Genomic DNA, 24,711 nt, shown 5'->3' on the forward strand with positions numbered 1-24,711 from the left:
GGTTAGGTAAAGACCCTACAGTTTTTCGCTAGGCGATTAAATTTAAAATACTCTTAGTACTACTCACAGCTCAGTATAAAAGTAAAAAAAACAAGAAGTAGACAATCGACTTAAGAAACTCGACTGTACATTTCTAAAAACTATTCCAAACGACTAAAGTACGGGTTTCAGTGACTGAAGTACGTAATACAATTTTACTGTGATCCAATAAAGAGCTTAGGGAAATTTATATTATTGAAAACTCAAGAGAAACTCAACCGCGATATTATTATTTCCAGATAATCGAAAATAATCAGACTTGATTCAAACCAACAGAGAATCAAATTATTCTCAGTCAAGCTAAGTTTGTGTGGACTTGGATAATAATTTTTACGGTATATTAGTGATGCAAGTATGTCAGACATCCAAATACGAATTAGCATACATACATACAAATACATTTTGTGTTACTATTTTTATAAATTTTAGTAATTTCTTACAGCTTAGTTTTTGCTTATTCTTTTGAAGTTTATTTATTACTTTTAAATGGACTTAGATTTACATTCTAGCTTTTGTTGTTTAATTAACAAAAATGTTTGCTTCATGTTTGCCAGTTCTGCATTCAATATTTATCGAATTTCAAAATAAAAGTTTTACTGGGCGCACTTCATAGTACCGACTTTCGGAATTCCGACGGTACATATTCTCGACAATTTTCAGAAATCCCGACAAGACAGAACCCAGAAATAACAAAATTCTGACATAACGAAATCCCGACAGAACAATATCCCGACTAGGCAAAATCCCTTCAAACCCCGACAACACACAATTCAGACAAATTTACTCAAGCTTTGTTATTACACATTACATCTACGCAGAAAGGTGTTCTGTGCGGAAATACTGTGGATCGCCTAAAGGTTGTTTGATCAAGTAAGTGTTGTTAAGTAGAGATGTCAAAAATAATAGAACAATGCCGGAGGTGTATTTGTTTATGACCTTATGTGACTTCTAATTTACATGCTGACGGAATTTGTTTTTGGGCTTTATGTAGGGTTCTGCTCCGAATCACAAACAGTCGGGATTATGAATTGTCGGGCTTTGATCTTTTCGGGATTATGTGTTTCAGTATTTCATACTTCGAGATTTTCTAAGTCGGGGTTATATTATACACCAACTTTAATTATATTTGCTTGCAAATTAAATGCATACACACAATGCAAACCAAAATGTGTTTTTCTATACAAAATCTTTATCGTAAATCTATTATTTATAACAAATATACTCGTACATATTCTAATTTGTTTTGCTTTGCTAAATTATTTAAATAATTTTCTATTCATAAACTAACTGCTAAAATATTATATGTAAATTTTCTTTAAGTTTTTAACTGTATATTTACAAATAAGATTATTGATATTTTGCTTATTATAAATTTTGCATAAATCTAAGTCTAAAACCTAAATACAGGATTTTTGAATTTGGCTTAGGATATGTTTCCTTTTTTTAAATATGTTTACCGTTGTACATCCAGACACACATAATGGCAACCTTAATTTTGAATTCTTTATTTCATTTGCTGCTTAAATTAGTTATCTCATACTCAGACTAAAACCTTTACTACTAAATGCCGTTAATAAGCTCAACAGAGTTGCCAAATGTAATTGTTGCAGTGTTGTGTATGATCTTGGCTTTGCCGAAGAGGAACCTGTAACGAAATATGTTTTAGTAAAATTTTACACAAATAAAATATTTTAGTGCTATTATAAAGAAAAAAATTTAACTCAAGTGTTACCATGTGCACGCGATTTAGCTGCAACCGTTTCGCGTGATTCCAGCGCTGGTACACGTTGTTGTCGATCACTCTCCACGCTTGCTTCATTACTTTGCCAATAGAGAGACGAAATCTTGGCCACACACTGAACAAACAATGTAAGATAAAAAGTTAAAAAATTAATGGCCTAAAATATCAGTTTTTATATACTGAGTTGGAGCTTTATGATTGGTAATTATAAGGCGAAATTGTAATTTTTCTTTTCCCTCCTACGCGTTTCGATTCGTCGGCAACTTCTTCAGGGAGTCTAGTTTTATTTGAAAATAAAATAACTAGCAACCACCAATCAATTTTTTAACACTTGCATTCTAATAATTTTCAACGATTTTATTTAGCTTGACTCTGTGTAGCGAGCGTTGTTTACGAATTATATAATTAAAATTTAGTAACTTCCCAAAAAGCTACAAGCTTCAAACTTAGAATATATGTCATTCAGAACCCGATGACAATGCAATAATAAGAAAAAACACTGATGGGTGGCACATGGATCGAAATATTTCAAAAAATCCCGATTTAGCTCATATTTGGTACACATATTACATGCAGAAATAAAAATTGCTTTATGAAAAAAAAATATTACTAAAAATATTAAATAAAGACTAAAAACTTGAAAATAAAATAATTAAAAAAAAGAAATTAGTTAAACAGATTGATATTCATAGTCATAAGTCAGACCAACTGAACCTTAATCAGGTTATGCTACGCCTCACATTTGTAGAAATTTCACGCTCCCAACGCTTCTATTTAATTGTCAGATCAACGCCCTAGATTGATGAGGAGTTTGATGACTATTACCTAGGACCTATGTAATCATTTTCTAGCTTTTAGTATAATTATTACTTAATGTAAGTATAGTTTTCAATAAAACCGCTTAACTTAAAAACTTTTTTTAAATTATTTTATTTGTATATACATTAAGCGATATGGTAACGAATCTTAAGATATTTTTTCAATTATCGTTCACATCCCTTAACTGCCAAATAAATAACGCAGATATTCTATAAAGCAAAATGTTATTTATTTTCAACACTACTATGGTAGTACTATTTCACAATTAAATTAATCGCGTACTTAACTTGTAACGTTTTAAAATCAAACTGATTGACTACTCCTTTTAACATTCAGTCGCATCGTTTACTTATTTCCTCCAGGGTGTAGACTTTTCACGAACAACCTTCTCATATAGTTGATTATTTATTTCTCGCTTCAGTATTTGAAATTGGATTTGGATACTTTCAGGTAGGTATATCTGAAGTTTGTATAAGGTCAAATGAGCTCTATATTCCTGTGTACATCTCAGTGTCTCATATTAACTGTTGCCTTCTGTGTGTATATTAACTTGGGTCGATTTGTATGGACGAAAGTTAACCGATATCGCGCCATCGATTTTTCGATAGGATCCGGGCTCAGGAAAAAAGTTCCACTACGCATACCCAAAAAAATAATTTTCGAGCCTGCGAAAAAAAAATGGCGAAAGGTCAATTTTTCGACCAAAACACTCCCCAAAGCCCAAAAAATATTTTTTTTTTTTCAAAAACCTGCTGCAAAAACGGTGGCGATAAAAGTTTTTTAAAAAAAAAAATATATTATTTTTGGATTTTTGTCGAAAAATTTACCCTTTCGCCATTTTTTTAAACTCCCTGAAGAAAAAGCGGAAACATCGGAACATGTATGAGGGAAGAAAAAACTTAAATTTTAGCTTATAAATACCGGCTATAAAGATCCAACTCGGTATATAAAAATGGTTTAAATCGAATTAAGTTACTTTTGTTTGTATTTAAATACCTTCAACTTCATATCGCCATGTCTGAAATGGCTACTTCTCACACGAAACTCCAAGCCTAATCGTGCAATTTCGAGTCCTTCTCGTCCAACAATCAGTTTTTCATATGGTTTAAGATATGAGCGATTAGCTGGCTCTCCGTTTATTAACCAACTGAGGTGACAAACTGGTTTGGATGGCGACGAGGTGCAGTTTAACCGTACAATGTCACCTATTTGATAACGTGGTTGCCCACCGGTAATTTTAGGACCATGGTTTGGTGTCACTAGAATGGGAAAACAAATATTTATGTATTAAGGTATTGATGACAGTTTCACCGAGTTTTATGTTTTTTTAGTTTTAAATAATAATATGAAATCAGTAAAATCAGACATCTCTGTCTTAAGTGGCAAACACTTTCGACTTTTGCGTCGTTTTGGTGCTGCCGTCACTTCGAAGTTACTCACTTTGAAAGTTCGCCTGCCTTAATAAACACAAGAAAACTAAAATTTGTATTTGTTTTCGGTGATTATATTTTTTAAAATACCCAATTTTTATACTCAGCGTACTTTGCACACAGAGTATACTAACTTTGATTGGATAACGGTTAGTTGTACAGGTATAAAGGAATTGAGATATATATATATAGACTTCTATATATCAAAATCATCAGAGTCGAAAACAAATTTGATTGAGCCATGTCCGTCCGTCCGTTAACACTATAACTGGAGTCAATATTGATATATTTCCCCAAATTTGGCACACGAGCTTATCTGGACCAAGAATAGATTGGTATTGAAAATGAGCGAAATCGGATGATAACCACGCCCACGTGCCACCGCCCACTTGTGATAAAATCAATTTATAATCATTAATCAAAAATCGTTAAACCTATCGTAACAAAATTCGGCAGAGAGGTTGCCTTTACTCTAAGGAATGTTTTGAAGAAATCGGTTAAGGACCACGCCCACTTTTATATAAAAAAAAATTTTAAAAGGGTCGTGGACGAATAAAATAAGCTATATCTTTGCAAAAGCAGCTTTGTATCAATAGAATTTTACTTTTTAAATTGAATTATAACATTAAATTGGAAAACACTAAAATTTTTGAAAATGGCTGTTGTAAAGCCCCTTTTATGACTAAGCAACCTTCTATGTTTTGGGAGCCATAATTCGAAGAACAACTAACGGATCGTAATAAAATTGTGTACACAAATTTTCCCTATAGTAGAAAATATTTCTAGTAAAAATGGACGGGATCGGTTAAATACCACGGGAACTTAGATACATAACAATTTTAAAAGGTCGTACAATAGAATAATAAGCTATAACTTAGCAAAAAATAGTTTTGAGTTAATGACATTTCACTTATAAAGTTTTATTGTAAGAGGAAATGGGGAGAAATTTTTTTTTAAACGGGCGGTGTCACGTGTTATGTAGTAGAAAAGTAATTTATCTGAAAAGAAATGTAGACACCTTTACTTATTTAACTTAATAAGAACTCAAGGATTTCGCAACCCATTAAGGAAATTGGAAAAACGGATTGAGAACGTAAACGAACTTGTAAGTTATGAAATATTTTTGCACCACCTTGGCGCTGTCGTTGCGTTGCCTACAGATTGAGAAAACAGCCATAGTGACGTATGTGTTCATCCGTAGTCAGCTGTTGACGCAGCGTAAGCGCCAAAACGACTCTATGTGTTTGGGCTTTAAGAAGTATTGTACTTAGGATTTCAGCTTATTACTTTGTCGGTCCACAGAAAGGCTCTGGACTATATAATGCTGCTATAGCACCTTTCTTGGTTAAGTAGTTTGCCTCTTCATTACATTTATTTCCCTTTTGTTCGAGAACCCAACAAAACCTTGTTTCCCAGATATTTAAGGACGCCAAAGCATTCATGCACTAGCCTAGAAGGCCAGAAAGGCTGCCTGGATATCGGACACGATGGGGATACTCTGCGAGAATAAACCTCTCCGTACAAATTTTCTACAGCAAACTTCTGTTGCATGGAATAGTGCTTGAAAAATAGTGGGCTACCGTCTCATTGTTATTGATTTCTTTTAATTCTGCCCATAGATAGCATCTTCTGTTTTTTTTTTTTTGATTCGTGAACACTTTAAAGTTCCGTGATATTCTGAGTGCACGGGCCAATGGATGAACTGAATCATACATAAAACTTACTAAAGAATATTCGATACGACTTCTTCATATTGTTTTAATTGGTACGATTTAATGCGATGAGTGGCTCAAGCCGACACACTTTTTAAAAATATCAGTTCCAGAAGTTATCCGATACTTTTTCAAATGTTTTCGGATGAATGAAGTCAGTTTTTTTAATTTCTTACTTGTTTCAGATATATTTTGCAAAAACTTAGCTTTGATGAAACAGGGATGTCCGCAGTGGATAGCGTTACTGAAGCGAGCACAGAATATATAAAATTGTACTACAAACCGCCACCAAAATGCTAATGAGACTTTGCAGAAGTTGACTCATCTGGTAAATACAGACACACTCGTTAAATACAGCGATAGGGTACAAACTTATAGCTCAATAAATGGAATAAGGGAGCAAAACGATCTACCTATGGAAAACCAAAATCAATATTTGCGTAATAAGTATCGCATACCTGGTCCATGGAAGCAGCATTGTTTTTGAGTAAGCCAGTATTCTGTGTGGAGGTAAAAAGACCAGACTGGGTAGGCGAAATATTGGCAGCACTAATAAGATAGCTACAGAGTAGCTACCGAGTAATGAAATGCTTTAAGTGCGGAAAGCCGGGTCGCGTTGCACGTCATTGCGGCAACAGCCCTAGTAGTTCCAAAAAAAATTTTTGTCTTCACCGAAGATGATCTAGGCCAAGTCATATACAAGGAGCGAGTACTTAATGCCCCATTATATCTGTATCTTACTTACTTACTTAATTGGCGCTTAACCGTCTAAACGGTTATGGCCGTCCAACAAGGCCCGCCAGTTGCTCCTTCGCTCCGCCAACCGGCACCAACTGGTTACACCAAGGGAGTTTAAATCGTTTTCCACCTGGTCCGTCCAACGGAGTGGGGGCCACCCTCTACCTCGGCTTCCATAGGCGGGTTCCGATAGAAACACTTTCTTGGCCGGAGCATCATCTTTCATTCGCATAACATGGCCTACCCAGCGCAGCCGCTGCGTTTTAATTCGCTGGACTATGTTGATGTCTGCGTATAGCTCGTACAGCTCATCATTAAATCTTCTTCGGTACTCGCTATCGCCAACGCGTAGAGTTCCATAAATCTTTCGAAGAACTTTTCTCTCGAACACTCCCAAAGCCGCTTCATCTGTTGCTGTCATGGTCCATGCTTCTGCCCCATATAGCAGGACGGGAACGAGAAGTGACTTGTAGAGTATGATTTTCGTTCGGCCAGAGAGGACTTTACTTTTCAATTGCCTACCTAGTTCAAATTAGCATTTATTGGCAAGATTGATTCTTCGCTGGATTTCAGTGCTGATGTTGTTGCTAGTGTTGGTGCTGGTTCCCAAATAAACGAAGTCTTTTACTATTTCGAAATTATGGATGCCAACAGTAGCGTGGTAGCCAAGGCGCGTATGCACTGACTCTTTGCTCGATGACAGCAGGTACTTCGTTTTGTCCGCATTCATCATCAAACCCACCTTTACCGCTTCTTTTCCAGTTTGGAGTAAGCGGAACTAACAGCGCGGGTGTTTAGGCCGATGATATCAATGTCATCAGCATATGCCAGTAATTGCACGCTTTTATAGTATATTGTTCCAGTGCGGTTAAGTTCTGCAGCTAGTATAATTTTATCCAGCATCAAATTAAAGAAATCGCACGATAGGTTGTCACCCTGTCTGAAACCTCGTTTAGTTTCGAACGGCTCGGAGAGGTCCTTCCCAATTCTGACTGAGCTGATGGTGGTGCTCAACGTCATTTTGCACAGCCGTATAAGTTTTGCGGGGAAACCATATTCAGACATAGCGGCATATAGGCGGCTCCTTTTCGTGCTGTCGAAGGCGGCTTTAAAGTCGACGAAGAGGTGATGTGTGTCGATTCTCTTTTCACGGGTTTTTCCAAGATTTGGCGCATTGTGAAAATCTGGTCGATGGTAGATTTACCAGGTCTGAAGCCGCACTGATAAGGTCCAATCAGCCGGTTCACGGTGAGCTTCAATCTTTCGCACAATACACTTGAAAGGACCTTATATGCGATATTAAGAAGGTTGATTCCACGATAGTTGGTGTATTTTGCAGTATCCCCCTTCTTGTGGACTGGGCAAAGAACACTTAGATTCCAACCGTCGGGCATGCACTCTTCCGCCCACATTTTGCTAAGAAGCTGCTGCATGCGCCGTACCATCTCCTCGCCGCCGTACTTGAATAGCTCCGCAGACAATCCATCAGCGCCCACGGCCTTTTTGTTTTTCAATCTGGTTATTGCTATTCTAACTTCGTCATAATCGGGCGGGGGACATATATTCCATCATCATCGATTGCGGGATCGGGTTGTTCATCCCTGCGTGCTGAATTGCTGATTCCATTTAGGAGAAGAGAGAGGTGTTCCCTGCATAATCTAAGCACTCTCTGGACATCAGTTACAAGGTCGCCGTTTTCGTTCCTATAGGAGTTTGCTCCGGTCTTAAAACTTTCCGTCTGTCGCCGTATTTTTTGGTAAAATGTTCGGGCGTTATTTCGGGCGATATTTCTCACGATAGCGTTCACACACTCCTCTTGTCGCGCTCGCTTTTAACGTAGCCCTGCAGGCAGCGTCTTTTATTTCAGTTGCAACGCGGCATTCTTCATCGTACCATTTGTTTTTTCGTGGTCGCCTGTAACCAATTTTTTCCTCGGCGGCAGTACGAAGTGCTTTGGAAATATGCTCCCACTGCTCCTGTATTCCTTCAGGATGAGTTGTGCTCTCAGAGAGCAGGTGTGAGGGTCGAGTTGCGAAATCATTGGCAGTCTGTATCACAACTTGAAAAAAAGTCGAGCGGTATTACTGTCGGAGGATATGTGGATGGAAAAAAGCGGTTGCTAACTGTAGATACGGCCGCATCACATTTGATAACCATCAGTCAAAAGGACGATAAGGTCATGGCTTCGGGCAAGACTGCGTACGGGCACTGGTGCATACAACCAAGTCCAGGGAGAAACGATATATAAAGTCATTGTTGGGAAGGTTATGATTTTATACAAAATCGTTGTAACAGAGATCGTTGCTGAAGTCATATTAGTAGTGAACTTTCTAGTTGATCATGGCATTAGGATTGACATGCAGTGAAAGATTATGCGATATTAGAACAAGAAAGATGTGCCACTCAACCTCGGCTATCATAAGGTGTTCAGCAGTAAACAAGTGCTGGTGGAGTAGAGTCGGCAGATACCACTAATATCGGAGGCAATCAATTGGGCAAAAATTTATGAAAATTATGGGGGAAACAGATCAAGCGCACCACGATCGCGGGTAGTAAAATGAGGGAGATTTGATACTGTTATACAACTCTCACTCCCGCTCAGCAATTTCGTCTACCGAATACGAAAAAATTAGTACCCAATAAATAGAAGAAGAGAAGATCATTTGGAGAGGCTAGCAGAGTTTTGATCGAGAGATTAAGTCAAGGGCAGATTGGCGACTATTTGCAGTTTCAATATGTCACTATCCTGCTAGTAATAAATGCTGCACAACAGCAACAAAAAGGCAAGCAGACCAAATACAAACAGCCACACATTAATGTACACAGCGCATATAACTCAGTCATATGCACGCATTTACATAGAAGGCAAAAGAAAATACGAGATACTGAAACGAGAAATATATAAGCAACTATTTCGGAAATCTGTTTGCTAAAAGTTTAGTCTCTGAGAAGACGGAGAAGGCAACAGAGAGTATAAAAGCTGCGCAAGATAGTTAAAAGCAATCAGTTTGATTTTAAAACCTTGTAAGTAAAATACGCGAGTAATTTAGTTATGAAGTACTACTTCCATAGTGGTATAAACATAGCAGGCAAAAGAGGATAAGAGAGACAGACACGAGAAATATATAAGCAATTATTCCGGAAGAAGGAATTAGACAAACAAGTCAAAAGATAGTATAAAAACAGCGCAAGCTAAATAATTTACAATCAGTTTGATTTTAAAACGTTGTAAGTGAAGTACGCGAGTAATTTAGTTGTGAAGTACTATTACCATAGTAGAATTTTGAAGGAAAACATTTTTCTATTCTAAATATTTGAGTTATTCATACAATAGTTCAGCAATTCTAATGATAACAGAAGTTGGAGAATAGTCAAGAATTTTTTAAGTTTGGTTACACTATCTTTTTTTCTTATTTTTAATTCCATTCTCGTATTTTATATTTTAAAGAGATTCAACCTTTCGTTATAATATTTTAAGAAATTTTATTAAGGAGGTAGAGCTCGCAACCCCATCCCGGCCAAGCTTATTTATGTCATACCATAATTCACATATGCCACAGGCTAAACTTTCTTTATTTTATACAAACGGCAAGAACTACTACCTTTTTTACCTCCTTGGCTGCACACCCATATTTGGGTGTATGATTTATAATTGGACTGCGAAAAAATTTAATATTTGCGTGCAAAGCTTGTCAAAAAAACGTTAAATGAAAATTTTGTCACACTCCTTGTTAACTTTGTGTACAAATTTTTCAGACAAAAGGAAAAGTTAATTTTTTTGCTTGGCAAAGGCAAATTTTTGCGCCTGGGGCACACAGTTTTTTATAGCAATCTTTTATTTTATTTTTTTCATTTTACTACATACCATTTGCCTGCAATGTATATGTTAATATAATGTATGTAATAACATATATATTGGTATTTATTTACAAAAATATTGTATTTATTTTTAGCTATAGGCTATTTGTATTAAAAAAGCAAAAATCAATCGAATGGTGAAAGCACTTTTTAGGCCTCACAAATAAGTCGAGAGCTAATATGCCCGGAGGGTGATAACTGATTCAAATATTTTTTTGTTCTATTTTTTTTTTTTTGGGTGGCAATTTCCTTTTGCTGAATTTATGTGGGAATCTTTTGGAGTTTTGGTTTTTTCTGTTTTCTCATACATGTTTCGGTAGCTCCAAAGATTCCCACAAAAGTGAAAAATTACTGGCCTAACAAATATAAACAGAAAACACTTATTTTTTCACGTTAATTTATTAGTACTTTTCTTGATAAAGATTTAAAAAAAATGCATATTTGAAATACTGGAGCAAAGAAGTCAGCTTAACTCTTTTAGAAGCTAAATAAAAAATTTAAAATTTACGTGCGTAAGTGACCTAAAACTCTCCAAGTCGTTTCCGGACCAATTTGGTTTTGTAGGCTTCCAAGCGGGCACTTGTCTGTGAAGCGGTTGCGGTTATTATAGCTTGCTCACACATCAAACCAGAGATCTTTGGTTCAAGACCCGTAAAAAGCAACATTACATTTTACGTACGGGGAACGTTACTAAGAATGTATAGAATATAGAATAGAAGTAGGATTAATGAAGACAAACAAAAAACCGCTGTGATGGCTGAATGGTTATAGCAGCGGCGCCTAAACGTTGCCGATGAAGGAATTTAGCAGTTCCCGAAATGGATCTATACAACGAGCTTTGGCAGTTGTCTAAATTTTTTCTTTCTTCTATTCTAATTTAAAAATTTTTTCAATTAAGAAAAAATTTATCATACAATAATAATGATAAAAAATTATTGTTAGGCCTTGAGCTCGATTCGAACCCGCCATCTTAAAATCAGTAGGCCGATATAACAACAAAAATTGTTAATACATACCAGAGCGCGGGGAAAAAAGTGTCAATAAAATATGACACTATGGCAGCATTGTCATCAAACTAGTCCAATTTTCACATCCATTCTGCAACAGATGTCGCAGTGTTGAGAATATCAATTGGCACGAACCAGAATAGAAGTAGGATTAATGAAGACAAACAAAACCGCTGTGATGGCTGAATGGTTATAGCAGCGGCGCATAAACGTTGCCGATGAAGGAATTTAGCAGTTCCCGAAATGGATCTATACAACGAGCTTTGGCAGTTGTCTAAATTTTTTCTTTCTTCTATTCTAATTTAAAAATTTTTTCAACTAAGAAAAAATGTATCATAACAATTATAATGATAAAAAATTATTGTTAGGCCTTGAGCTCGATTCGAACCCGCGATCTTAGAATTTGTTTTGATAAAGCGTTTCTGCCATAAGCATACATCTTTAAAAAAAAGTCGGTAAGTACGTTTTAAATCTAGCGCTCGTCTTCAACCTCTCTCTGTCACATTTCTAATCCTTGAAAAGTAGAAAATGGCGAGGGTGGTACCGTCACTTAAGCCAATATCTCTCCTATCACCAAGACATTCGAAGCCAACCTTCTCACGGCAAATCTGCAGCTTAACAGTCATCATCTTGGGTTCCAAAATTTACATAGTACCACCACCGCGCTAAACGTCACCAACGTACAGATAAATTGCGGGCTGAACCCAGAACCCAACCATAGAACAGTACACATAGCGCTAGACTTATAAAAAGCCTCTGATATGGTGAACCACGGCACGTTTCTGCAAGACTTAAAATGGTCCATCCTCTCTCCCAGTCTCAAAAGTCGGAAAATTATCTGTGTGATCGGCAGTCATCAGTGCAGTTCGGGAACATTAAATCTGAACACAGAAGAACTAAACAACGGGTGTCTCAGGGTGGTGTTCTATTCCCACTTCAGTTTAACCTAAACATAGCAAAGCTTTCTGCGTCCCTGGGTTCAACTCCCGGACAAAGTAAAATCAAAAATTTAGAAAAAAAATGATTCACTTAGAAAAAGGTTATAAAATCGGGGTCGCTCCTCTGAAGTGATATGGCAAACACTCCGAGCGTTTTTCTGCCATGAAAAGCTTCTCAGTGAAAATTCATCGGCCTTGCAGATGCCGTTCGTGGTCGCGTCTTACCAATTTGTAGAAGGGTAGACCCTTCCAGGTCTTGCAGTAACGTGCCATGGTTGACCGTATCAAAAGCTTTTGATAGGTCTAGCGCAACGAGTACTGTTGTATGGTGGGGTTTTTGGTTTAAACAACAATTTATCTGGGTGCTAATGGCATTTAGCGTGGTGGTGGTGTTACGGAGTTTTCTGAAGCCATGCAGATGACAGGCTAGCTGCAAATTTGCTTTCAATTAGGGGAGAAAAATGGCTTCAAGCGTCTTCGCTGCTGGCGATAGGAGAGATATCGGCCGATATGACTCTCCTATGTTAGCTGGTTTCCCAGGTTTTAGTAGTGGGACCATATTGGCCATTTTCCGTTTTTCGGGAATGACGAAGGTGGAAAGGGACAGGTTGAAGACATGCGCTAAATATGTGAAACCCACTTTCCCTAGGCTTTTAAGCATCGACGTGGCTATGATGTCTGGGCCCACTGCTTTGGATGGTTTAGCATGACCGATGGCATCCTCAACCTCTTTGGCGGTGATGGTAATTGGAGACGCGCTGAATTTATGTTTATATGCGCGTCTGTTGGCCCTCCGTCTATCTTTTCCGACCGTAGAATGCATTATATATTGTCGGCAGAAAGCGCTCGCACATTTTTTTGCATCAAACAGCACTTTATCGCCAAAGGCGATGGAAATTTTGTCATTGTGCTTAGACGGATTCGATAGGGACTTTACGGTTGACCAAAGCTTACCTACACCGGCAGAGAAGTTACAACCGCTTAGGTTCTCCTCCCACTTCGCCCGCTTGTGTTCATCCACAAGCAATCTGATGCGTTGGTTTATATCCCTTATTTGGAAGTCGCCGAGATAGAGCTGTCTTTTAAGGTCACGTTCTCTCGATAAATTTGCGGCCTCCACTGGAAAGTAAGGCCGAATTACGGAATTCTACCGGCTGGAATGAAGCAAGCCGAGGCGGACTCAATGGCCTTGCGGAAAGCACGCTCCCCTTGGCAAGCGTCAGTCGTGATAGGCAGCAAAGCGGTTCTCTGTAAAGGATTTGTATTCATCCCACTTTCCTTTTTTAAAGTTTATGAAATTGCGTTTTCTGTGGCGATGAAGTCGGACATACGCTCAAGCGAAATAAGTATAGGCAGGTGGTCAGATACCAATGTTACCATCGGCTGCCAGTTGACGCAGTTTACGAGTCCTGCGCTCACGATTGATATATCCGGCGAACTGTGACACACTATACGTGTGGGGGGTCTCCGTTTATTGTGAAGAACGTCATTTCTTCTATTTTATCCGCTAACATCTCACCCCTATTGTCGGCCGGCAAGTTCGAATGCCACAGATCATGATGGGAATTGAAATCGCCTAAGATAATGCGATTGTTGCCAGTAAGTAAGGTGCTGATATTAGGGCGGCATCCACTGGGGCAACAGGTGGCATGAGGGATGTAGATGTTGATGATTTCTAGGCTCACATCGCCTGACCGGACAGATAAGCCTTGACGTTCTAAGACAATGTTCCTGCGGCCGATGTCGGGATCAAATATATGATATCGCACAGAGTGGTGTATGATAAACGCGAGGCCACCTCCATTTCCGCTCTCGCGATCTTTTCTGTGAACATTATACCCAGAACAAATCTGCAGAGCAGATCTTGCTGTGAGTTTAGCCTCTTGAATCGCAGCAATGCGGATGTTGCGCCACTTCATGAAATCGACTATCTCCGTGATCTTCCCAGTTAACCCAGTACAGTTTAACTGCAGAATTCTGAAGTGCAGCGGGGGAGACGCGGTCAATCTAGGAGTAAGTAACGGGTGACTATGCCTGGGTTGTGAATGACTAGTTCGCAACTGCTGTTGTGGCCCTGGGACAGGACGTCCTTGGGTAGGCATTGGGGTACCCAGTGTATTTTGGTTTGCGGCCTGGCAACATTGCGCTATTAAACCCGTGGAGGGGGGTCTCCGTCGTGGAGACCAGAACATCTAGGAAAGTGGCACCGTCCAAGGTAGGAGCTGCATTGGGCGGATGTCGCAAAACTTATATATTCTCTGTAGAAAACGGGGCCAGGGGCTGATGCTCGGCAGTGCTCCCGACTCTACTACGGAGGTTGTAGGTATGAGTGGGATCGGCCGTGCGGGTTGTTGGTGCCGTGGGGCGCGAGCAGCAGTGGGTACTTGTGGATTGCTGAGCAGCGGGGCTGCTGGAAGGTAGGGGGGGGGGCAAAGGCGTAGACTACGGGATGCCTTTGGGCGTGAACAGCAAAGAAGAAGAGTATGACCGTTCTAAAAAGATTCTTTTCCGGCAGACGCAGCAAAACCTTTTCTCAGGACCGGGGTCAAGATACGGACCCGGATTAGATTCGATACCTTCCCGGAGCAAGAGAATATGGAGCAATCCCGCTGCAAGGAGCTGCTGCTAAACAAACCGGTTTTTTCGAATATACAGATACCTGGGCGTCCCAACACACATCCGAATAAAAAGTTTCAGCCTCCCGGGAACTTAAGAGGTCATCTCCATTGGCACTATGAATAAATGCGGCACTTTAGAAAATAGCCATTTGGAAAAGATGATAATGAAAATGCCTTCCGAAATATCCATGAAAAGCCAACGGAGCTCTATGCCGGGGATAGCCAGGTGAGGGGGCTCATCTTAAAAAAATTACCTTAAATCCGCAGTTGAGGAAAGCAACCTCCCCAGGGAGTCACGAGTAACTATATTTCAACCCTATTGAAACTGCAAGTCTTCTCAGAATCCCGTTTGAGGACATTGATGACAATTAGTGAGTGGTCACACCTTTTATACGGGGCGAAGCACTATCGCATCATTGGATACACGATCAAAAATCTGGTTACTACTTTTCATGAGGGAAAGGGAGCTGCTCTTGTGCTAATTTTGTTATACCATAAGCATGGGAAGGGCCGGCTAGGTGTAAGGAGCTGGTTGTATTGTGGCCGGGAGTTTGTCTTGTGTTCCGTGGGAAACAAAGTTTGTCGAATCCGGAAGTCCTTAGAGGCTTGAACTTATTTCCAGAAAAAAAAAAAAAACAGATAAGGAGATAGAATAGAAAATCTAATAAAATTAGCCAAAAACATAGAAACATTTTCCTGCTTATTGGTCCTTATTTCTTTTTTTGCAAGTCCCGGTCTGATGTTGTGGCTACCCAAATAAGTATAACGCTATTCACTTTTTATATTTATTAACATGAATGTGGCTTTAAATATATTAAATAGTGAAGCAATGAATATTATTCGTCCGTCGTTAACAATTTTGTAAAATTTTTCCATGGCATCCTAAAGAGATGAAATGCAGCTCCCCAGGATATAAAACCATTTATAATTTCATACCAATATAGAAACCTTAACAAAGTTCTAGAAAAGGGCAAAACAACACTGGAAAAGGTAAAATAGGCTTTTGAAAGTTGACAAAATATGCAAACGAAGGAAAATGTGTTGCAACAACAAAACCTTCAGTTTCACCCGAATCATGACTGCAAGCTCAAGCAACTCATTCCATTCAAAGGACAAGACAAGAAGTTAGTTCAAGTTAACTTTGTACATACGTATATGCAGTTATTGTTAGCTTTACAAAGTTAATAATTAAGTACTAGGCATGAAAATTTATGCATTCTACAAGGAAATTGCCTTTTTTGATTAACCTTCAAGCGGGCGCGCCATCTTTTTTAACAAAAGCGGTCGCGCGTAGTCTTTTCGACGCCTCAATTAAAATGCGAGATTTAAAGTGGTTTAAGTTGTGGAATTAAATTTTTTCTTAGTTTTAGGTATTATGTAATCATAAAATAATATTTTACAGGAAAATTATTTTTTTGTTTTGTAATTTTAAATGAGGGAAAACCATAAAAAGTAATATAATTCCTTGAATGCAAAGTAAATTCATTAACCTTAACAAAAAACCAAACCTATTTTTTTTTTAAATTTGGGGAAAACATAAAAATTCATATAATACATTTAATAGGATGTAAATACATTAATATCTTATAGAAAGTTATAATAGTTCAATAGTCAGATTCATCAGATTCATCGGTCACAAAACACCCATTGCAAATAAATACCGTATGGTCTCGACAAATATTTCTTTAGCAGATTTTGCAGATCTGCCTTCTTTTTTTTGCTGGACATATTTTGCAACTTCCTCTACTGGCTTCGGATGTACTTGCCTCACTATTGGGCTCATCATCTAATTTCAAAAAACTTCTTATATTTCTTTTCAAATTCCTTGGTTTTTATCAGCTCTTCTTTTCATGTGTTCTTTCGTCATTTCTATTCCCAATTCGCGTACGTCTTTTTTCGATAACTACACCATTTTCTCTCAAAATTACCATTGAGTTTACTCCAGCAATATCTAGCAAGCGAAAAAGAGTGTCAATGGCAACCTATTGCACTTCCTTGATACGGAATACAATTTTACCTTTTATCTACTTCATCAACTTCACCTTTTGTTTTGTTGTAAAAAGTTATAATAGCTGGTTTTAGCTTCTCGTTAGAGTTGGTGTCAATTTCAGCTGTACGATGAAGTGATGAAATCAGAACAACAGATCGGTTCTTTTTAGGGACATGCAATACCAGGGTAGAGATATTTGAAAACCCAAATTGACTAGAAAACTCTGGCTTTACCTTCGCAATGAAACACGGGGAATTTCTTTTTTATTTTTACGCAGTGCCAACAACAGACATTTTATCATTTGTGGCTAAATCTTTTACCAAAGGAATGCTGGTGAACCAGTTATCAATGGTCAAATTTCGTCCGGTTCCAGAAATTGGTGAAACTAACTTTTTACAACATCACTTCCTGAATTACTGATTTGAAACAGTCCTTCTGTCTGTTTGTCAGGTTTTGATTTGTTGTATTGTCTAAAAAAACATTTTCCGCGGAATCCGCACATCATTTCATCTATTACAACATTCTCACTAACAGAATAAGGAGAAAGGCAGTTTTCTGTGAAAATATTAGCACTTCTCGTATGGGCGCAGCTTTGTCTTGGGCTCGGCGAAAACTTCTTGTGGATGCATCATCAAACCGGAGAGAGTTAAGAAGAAATTTCATCCATTTCAGAGGCCTAGTATTTAGAAATATGGCAATACCAGTAGCATCAGCATACATATCCTCCAAGTTTCCATGAGATATTCGTAAGGTTCCAGCAATATACAATAATCCGAACAGTGCCCGAATCTCAACAGAATCGGTAGTTTCGCAATCTCGAGCTCTGGAGTATGCGCTTTCATTTTTCTGTATAAATTCGTTAGTATATTTTACTACTGTCGTTATAAATTTATCGCATATGAACAAATCCCATGCTTTTATAGATGTTGTTACGCCAAAGCCTTTTCCAAGAAACAACCCCTTGAGTCATAATATTATGACTCTATAACTATTTGATTTTTTCCGTTTTGTAACATTATCACGTGCCGTGAAGTATGCAGCTCTATCAGCCAAAGGAATGTTTTCCTCTTCCGAGTTACTTTCTTCGTTTGTATGTTCCATTTCTTCATCAGATTCCACATCTGGACTGCATTCAGATATTTCTGATTCCTGATTACATTCCACATCAGATGAGTGGTCAGAGACTTCTGATCCTTCATAACTTAAGGTTTCATCACTTTCATCATCTTCCTCTAACAGAATTTTCATTATTTCACTTTCACTTATTCTTGTTTTAGCCATTTTTACCAATAATTGCAACACTTTATTATATCAGGAAATGTGCACAGAGAGTCGCGCGTAAACCAAAAGACGTCAGGCGCGCGTAGTCTTTTCGACGACGAGAGGCAACTGAAGTAAATGCTTGCTATAAACAGTCGACAAGCGTAAAAAAGAGAGGGAAATAGTGCATTCGATTGGAAATGAACAAACCTCAAGCTACTAGGGCTGCCAAATATCTGGGATTATATACAACAAAATTATAATACTTTATTCGCCATGGGCGGTCGAAAAGACTACGAGCGACTTCTTGAAGGTTAAATAGATGAACAAAAATGGAATACGAAATTTTCGCTCCAATAAAAATGTGCATATCAAAAATTCCACTTTTTTCTTATCAATATAAATTGCCTTTGGCGACCACCGTGGTGTGATGGTAGCGTGCTCCGCCTACCACACCGTATGCTCTGGGTTCACACCCCGAGCAAAGCAACATCAAAATTAGCAAAATCGGATCACGAACACACCCACTTTAAAAAAAATTTAAAAGTAAAATTTTAACAAAAAATTTAATATCTTTACAGTGTATAAGTAAATTATGCCAGCATTCAGCTCCAGAAATGATATGGTGCAACAAAATACAAAAATAAAACAACATTTCAAAATGGGCGTGGTTCCGCCCTTTTTCATTTAATTTGCCTAGAATATTTTTAATGCCATAAGTCGAACAAAAATTTACCAATTCTTGTGAAATTTTGTAAAGGCATAGATTGTATGACGGTAACTGTTTTCTGCGAAAATGGGCGAAGTCACGCCCATTTTTTATACACAGTCGGCCGGCTGTCCTTCCGCTCGGCCCTTAACACGATAACTTTAGCAAAAATCGATATATCTTTACTAAACTTAGTTCACGTACCTATCTGAGCTCAGTTTATCTTGGTATTAAAATGAGCGAAATCCGACTATGACTACGCCCACTTTTTCGACATTGAAAATTTCGAAAAATGGAAAAAATGCCATAATTCTATAGCAAATACTAGGAAAGGGATCAAACATGAATTTTTGACGCCAAATCTAACTTAAGAAAAAACTTTGTAAACTGGGTGTGACACCTACCATATTAAGTAGAATAAAATGAAAAAGTTCCGCAGGGTGAAATCAAAAGCCCTTGAAATTATGGCAGGAATACTGTTCGTGGTATTATATAAATAAATAAATTAGCGGTACCCGGTAGATGACGCTCTTGGTCACCCTGATCCACATTTTGACCGCTATCACGAAAACGCCTTCACGTATACAACTAAGGGTCACTGCCTTTTAAAATACTCATTAACACCTTTCATTTGATTCCCATATCGTACAAACAAATTCTAGAGTCACCCCTGGTCCACCTTTATGGCGGTATCTCGAATACGCGTCCACCTAGAGAACTAAGGCCCACTTCCTTTTAAATGACTCATTCACACCTTTATTTGATTTCCATATCGTACAAACACAATCTAGAATCACCCCTGGTCCACCTTTGTGGCGATATCTGGAAAAGGCGTCCACCTATAGAACTAAGGCGCACTCCCTTTTAAAATACTCATTAACACCATTCATTTCATACCCATATCGTACAAATACATTCTAGAGTCACCCCTGGTCCACCTTTGTGGCGATATCTGGAAAGGCGTCCACCTATAGAACTAAGGCGCAGTCCTTTTAAAATACCCTGCAAAAATCGCGAGTACTCCATGCATGCATGTATGGAGTACTCGCTATGGACCAACCGAGTACTCCAAAATTAACCACAATTCATACAAAAAATATGGTCCAATTAATATTGCGATGTCCTAGGACTGGACCATATACTCCAGCTACGCATTACATCAGAGTAATCCATGGAGTACCCACAGTCCAATAAACATCGTGTAGTGAATACAATCGTTAAAACCGAGCAATGATCGGCTTACAATGTGTTCGTGTAGAAACAAATTTGGTCCATTGCTGCATTACAGTGGAGAATAATGGTAAGTACTCCAGTGGACCACATGATTCAACGATTTTTGCAGGGTACTCATTAACACCATTCATTTCATACCCATATCGTACAAACAAATTATAGAGTCACAACTGGTCCACCTTTATGGCGATATCTCGAAAAGGCATCCACCTATAGAACTAAGGCTCACTCTCTTTTAAATGACTCATTAACACCTTTCATTTGATTTCAATATCGTACAAACATATTCTAGAATCACTCCTGGTCCACCTTTGTGGCGATATCTGAGTGCCGTCCACCTATAGAACTAAGGCGCACTTCCTTTTAAAATACTCATTAACACCATTCATTTCATACCCATATCGTACAAACACATTCTAGAGTCACAACTGGTCCACCTCTATGGCGATATCTCAAAATGGCGTCCACATATTGAACCAAGGCCCACTTCCTTTTAAATGACTCATTAACACCTTTCATTTGATTCCCATATCGTACAAACACATTCTAGAATCACAACTGGTCCACCTTTATGGCGATATCTCGAAAAGGCGTCCACCTAAAAAACTAAGGCCCACTTCCTTTTAAATGACTCATTAACACCTTTCATTTGATTCCCATAACGTACAAACACATTCTAGAGTCACCCCTGGTCCACCTTTATGGCGATATCTCGAAAACACGTCCACCTATAGAACTAAGGCCCACTTCCTTTTAAATGACTCATTAACACCTTTTATTTGATTTCCATATCGTACAAACACAATCTAGGATCACCCCTGGTCCACCTTTGTGGCGATATCTGGAAAAGGCATCCACTTATAGAACTAAGGCGCACTCCCTTTTAAAATACTCATTAACACCATTCATTTCATACCCATATCGTACAAACACATTCTATAGTCACAAGTGGTCCACCTTTATGGCGATATCTCGAAAAGGCATCCACCTATAGAAATGAGGCCCACTTCCTTTTAAATTACTCATTAATACCTTTTATTTGATTTCCATATCGTACAAACACAATCTAGAATCACCCCTGTTCCACCTTTATGGCGATATATCGAAAAGGCGTCCACCTATAAAACTAAGGCCCACTTCCTTTTAAATGACTAATTAACACCTTTTATTTGATTTCCATATCACACAAACACAATCTAGAATCACCCCTGGTCCACCTTTGTGGCGATATCTGGAAAAGGCGTCCACTTATAGAACTAAGGCGCACTCCCTTTTAAAATACTCATTAACACCATTCATTTCATACCCATATCGTACAAACACATTCTAGAGTCACCCCTGGTCCACCTTTGTGGCGATATCTGGAAAGGCGTCCACCTATAGAACTAAGGCGCACTCCATTTTAAAATACTCATTAACACCATTCATTTCATAGCCATATCGTACAAACACATTCTATAGTCACAACTGGTCCACCTTTATGGCGATATCTCGAAAAGGCATCCACCTATAGAACTAAGGCCCACTCTCTTTTAAATGACTCATTAACACCTTTCATTTGATTCCCATATCGTACAAACATATTCTAGAATCACTCCTGGTCCACCTTTGTGGCGATATCTGAGTGCCGTCCACCTATAGAACTAAGGCTCACTCCCTTTTAAAATACTCATTAACACCATTCATTTCATACCCATATCGTACAAATACATTCTGGAGTCACCCCTGGTCCACCTTTGTGGCGATATATGGAAAGGCGTCCACCTATAGAACTAAGGCGCACTCCATTTTAAAATACTCATGAACACCATTCATTTCATACCCATATCGTACAAATACATTATAGAGTCACCCATAGTCCACTTAATGGCGATGTCTCGAAAAGGCGTCCACTTATAGAACTAAGGCACGCTCTCTTTTAAAATACTCTTCAATACCTTTCATTTTATACAAATGTGATACAAACACTTTCCAGGGTTACCCTAGGTTCATTTTCCTAAATGGTGATTTCCCTTATTTGACAAAGGATGAAGGAAAATCGTTCCAAAGCACGTCACCCTTGGTCTACAATTTGGTCGATATTTCCCAAACGTATGTATATGGAATAAAAAGCCACTTATAAACCATCTACGAAACCCTACGAAACCAACGCAGCTAAGCTCTCAGCTGAGTATGTAATGTTCGGTTACACCCGATCTTAACCTTCTTTACTTGCTTTAGTGTTATTTAATAATACTAGATTTCACCCAGTGGATGGTATTCAACCACTGCAGCAGTCACTAAGTACAAAACATGGAACTATAAATATAATAGGCTTCGGGGTTTAGGTAAGGAGGGGTACCTTTCATTAATTTTTTGTTTATTTCGTCTCTTTTCTTTTCTTTCATTTTCTTTTCTTTTTCTTAATTTTCTTTATTTTCCTTTATTTTACTTTATTTTATTTAGGTTTATTTCTTGTTTTTATTTTATTACTTATTTTATTTTGTTCTATTTTTTTTTGTTTTATTTAATTTATTTTATTTGGGTTTATTTTATTTTATTTAAATTTTTTATTTTATTTTTTTTATTTTTTATTTTATTTTATTTTATTTTATTTTACTTTATTTTATTTTCTTCTATTTTATTTTATTTTATTTTATTAAAATTTTTATTTTATTTTATTTTATTTTATTTTATTTGGTTTTATTTTATTTTATTTAACTTTTTTATTTTATTTTATTTATTTTTTATTTTATTTTATTTAATTTAATTTTATTTTATTTTATTTTAGTTTATGTTAATTTACTATATGGAAGAATGTAATGTCAACGGACTTGCTGTAGTCCATGGGATGATTGCAAGGTCTCAAGCTCCTTATGTACATACATGCTTGGATACAAAGGAACTAGATTCCTCCGCAAGTTAAAGAAATCTGCAGTGAGGATACTTAGTGGGGCCATTGCGCTATTGCACCAATGCTTCGACCGTGGCGCATACCAACAAGCTCCCGCTATAAAAGCTGAAATAATGAAAGGGAAGAGAAGTCTATTCATCACTTTCTCTGCCGAAGTCCAGGGATGCAAACAAGTGTTTTTAGTACTTTCAGATAGAAATATCCTGAAAACCAGAACTAATTAAAAATTCTGACTCAGAGTCAGAGTACCCAAGAATTTTAGAAAAGTATAGGCTATATTCTATGTCTAAAATTTAACGGCCTGTGTTTTGGAAAGTTGTATCTAAGTTCTCGAAAAAAGAAGGGATAGTGCCGCCAGTAAGTTGAGTTGATTAAGCCATGTTCATCAATCGGATTCTACTATAGGAATATTGATAACAAGGGCTTTCGGTACACTTGTCTGCAGAATCATGAGGCAATATTATTAATTTTGCAAGGGTTTCGATTCTACAAAAATTTTTTTCATATTCACCAGTAAATACTGCATTAGCCCCTTTTTTCTTGGACCCTGAAGCAGCGCATTTCCATCAAGTGGCCCAATAAAACTAAAATAATCCCGTTTATATGTCCGCACTGTGTGCGACTGCCGGCGTAGATAACGACACGAGGTGGAAAGGCGATCTAATCGCCACTGCTTCACATGTGCATGTTTTTGCGCTCTCTTCCAGCATACATCAATCGAGTCATAACTAAAAAGACCATTTTGCTCACAGCAGTCCAACAATCTATATGTCTGCACTTAAGAATAACTGAATTCCTGATGGGAGGTTCGCCTCCAGAAACTCCGTGAAAAGAAGGGAGCCTTTCGCTGAGAAAACGAGGTCAATGAACTATTAGGTGTACAGTGGATAGTGTAGACAGAAAGTATCCTGCTCAATCCTACGCTTCTTTAAATGATCCTAGAAATCAACGTGCGCACTCAGTATCTCCGTGAGTTGGTTGTTTAGTTTGCCGTACTTCCTTTCATACTATTCCCTTTTATTCCGAACAAACGTAAAGGACCAGCGCCCGACTCCAATGTCGTACAGATCGGCCATTTCCTTTCATTAGTCCTACATATTTTTAAGAATCTCAAACTATTGCTGGTGTTTTGTAATATAAACAATAATGCATTCCTTTTTATAATTAATTGCTTTTCACTGCTTAAGTTGAGTAAATGATCATCTTTGTTTCCTAGTAAAATAGTCGTAATGAAAAAATATGTGTACCATATTCGAGTACAAGAAATTTAGTAGTCGTTATTTTGTTATTTTTTTTACTGTTACACCCGCTTTTCCTGCTTAAATTAACCCGCTTAAATTTAGCGCCTTAAAGAATGCCATGATTTTGCAAAACTAAACGGATGATAAGCGAATGTAAGGAGTCGTTGAGTTAAAAAGAAATAAAGTAGCGATTTAACGTAGTGACTCTGCATCTACAAAAGTCCTACAAACTGCTATGTAATGCAAATGTTGTTACTAAATTTCTTCTTCTTCATATTACATATTTATTCACTTGACCTACATTGATTGTGAGTTATGGGTGAAAAGGGTTTTTAGACATTACATAAGTGAACAGTGCATGTTATGCAAATAAATTGTTTGGCTAATTTCAGAAATTTAATGATCTTTGGTTGACTTGCTAAGTCAAAAGGTAAAAACCATTCACTTCTACAGATTTCAGCAGTTAATAACAAACAAAGGATAGG

General features: G+C 37.7%; 1 protein-coding gene across 2 annotated transcripts in view; it reads right to left on the reverse strand.

Annotated features, from left to right (window-relative positions):
* Nucleotides 1–1,440: 1,440 nt before the first annotated feature.
* beat-IIIa (beaten path IIIa) overlaps nt 1,441–24,711 on the reverse strand; it is a 267,160-nt gene continuing 243,889 nt past the window's right edge. For both annotated transcript variants that reach the window (XM_067769858.1, XM_067769859.1), the window contains 3 exons: nt 3,596–3,858; nt 1,772–1,895; nt 1,441–1,684 (listed from right to left, as the gene is read on the reverse strand). In XM_067769858.1, coding sequence (XP_067625959.1) covers nt 1,569–1,684; nt 1,772–1,895; nt 3,596–3,858 — 503 coding nt within the window. In that variant the 3' untranslated portion in view covers nt 1,441–1,568. The remainder of the gene's footprint in view (nt 1,685–1,771; nt 1,896–3,595; nt 3,859–24,711) is intronic.

The sequence above is a fragment of the Eurosta solidaginis genome, chromosome 2, assembly GCF_040869045.1.
Source record: "Eurosta solidaginis isolate ZX-2024a chromosome 2, ASM4086904v1, whole genome shotgun sequence".
Lineage (NCBI taxonomy): Eukaryota > Metazoa > Arthropoda > Insecta > Diptera > Tephritidae > Eurosta > Eurosta solidaginis.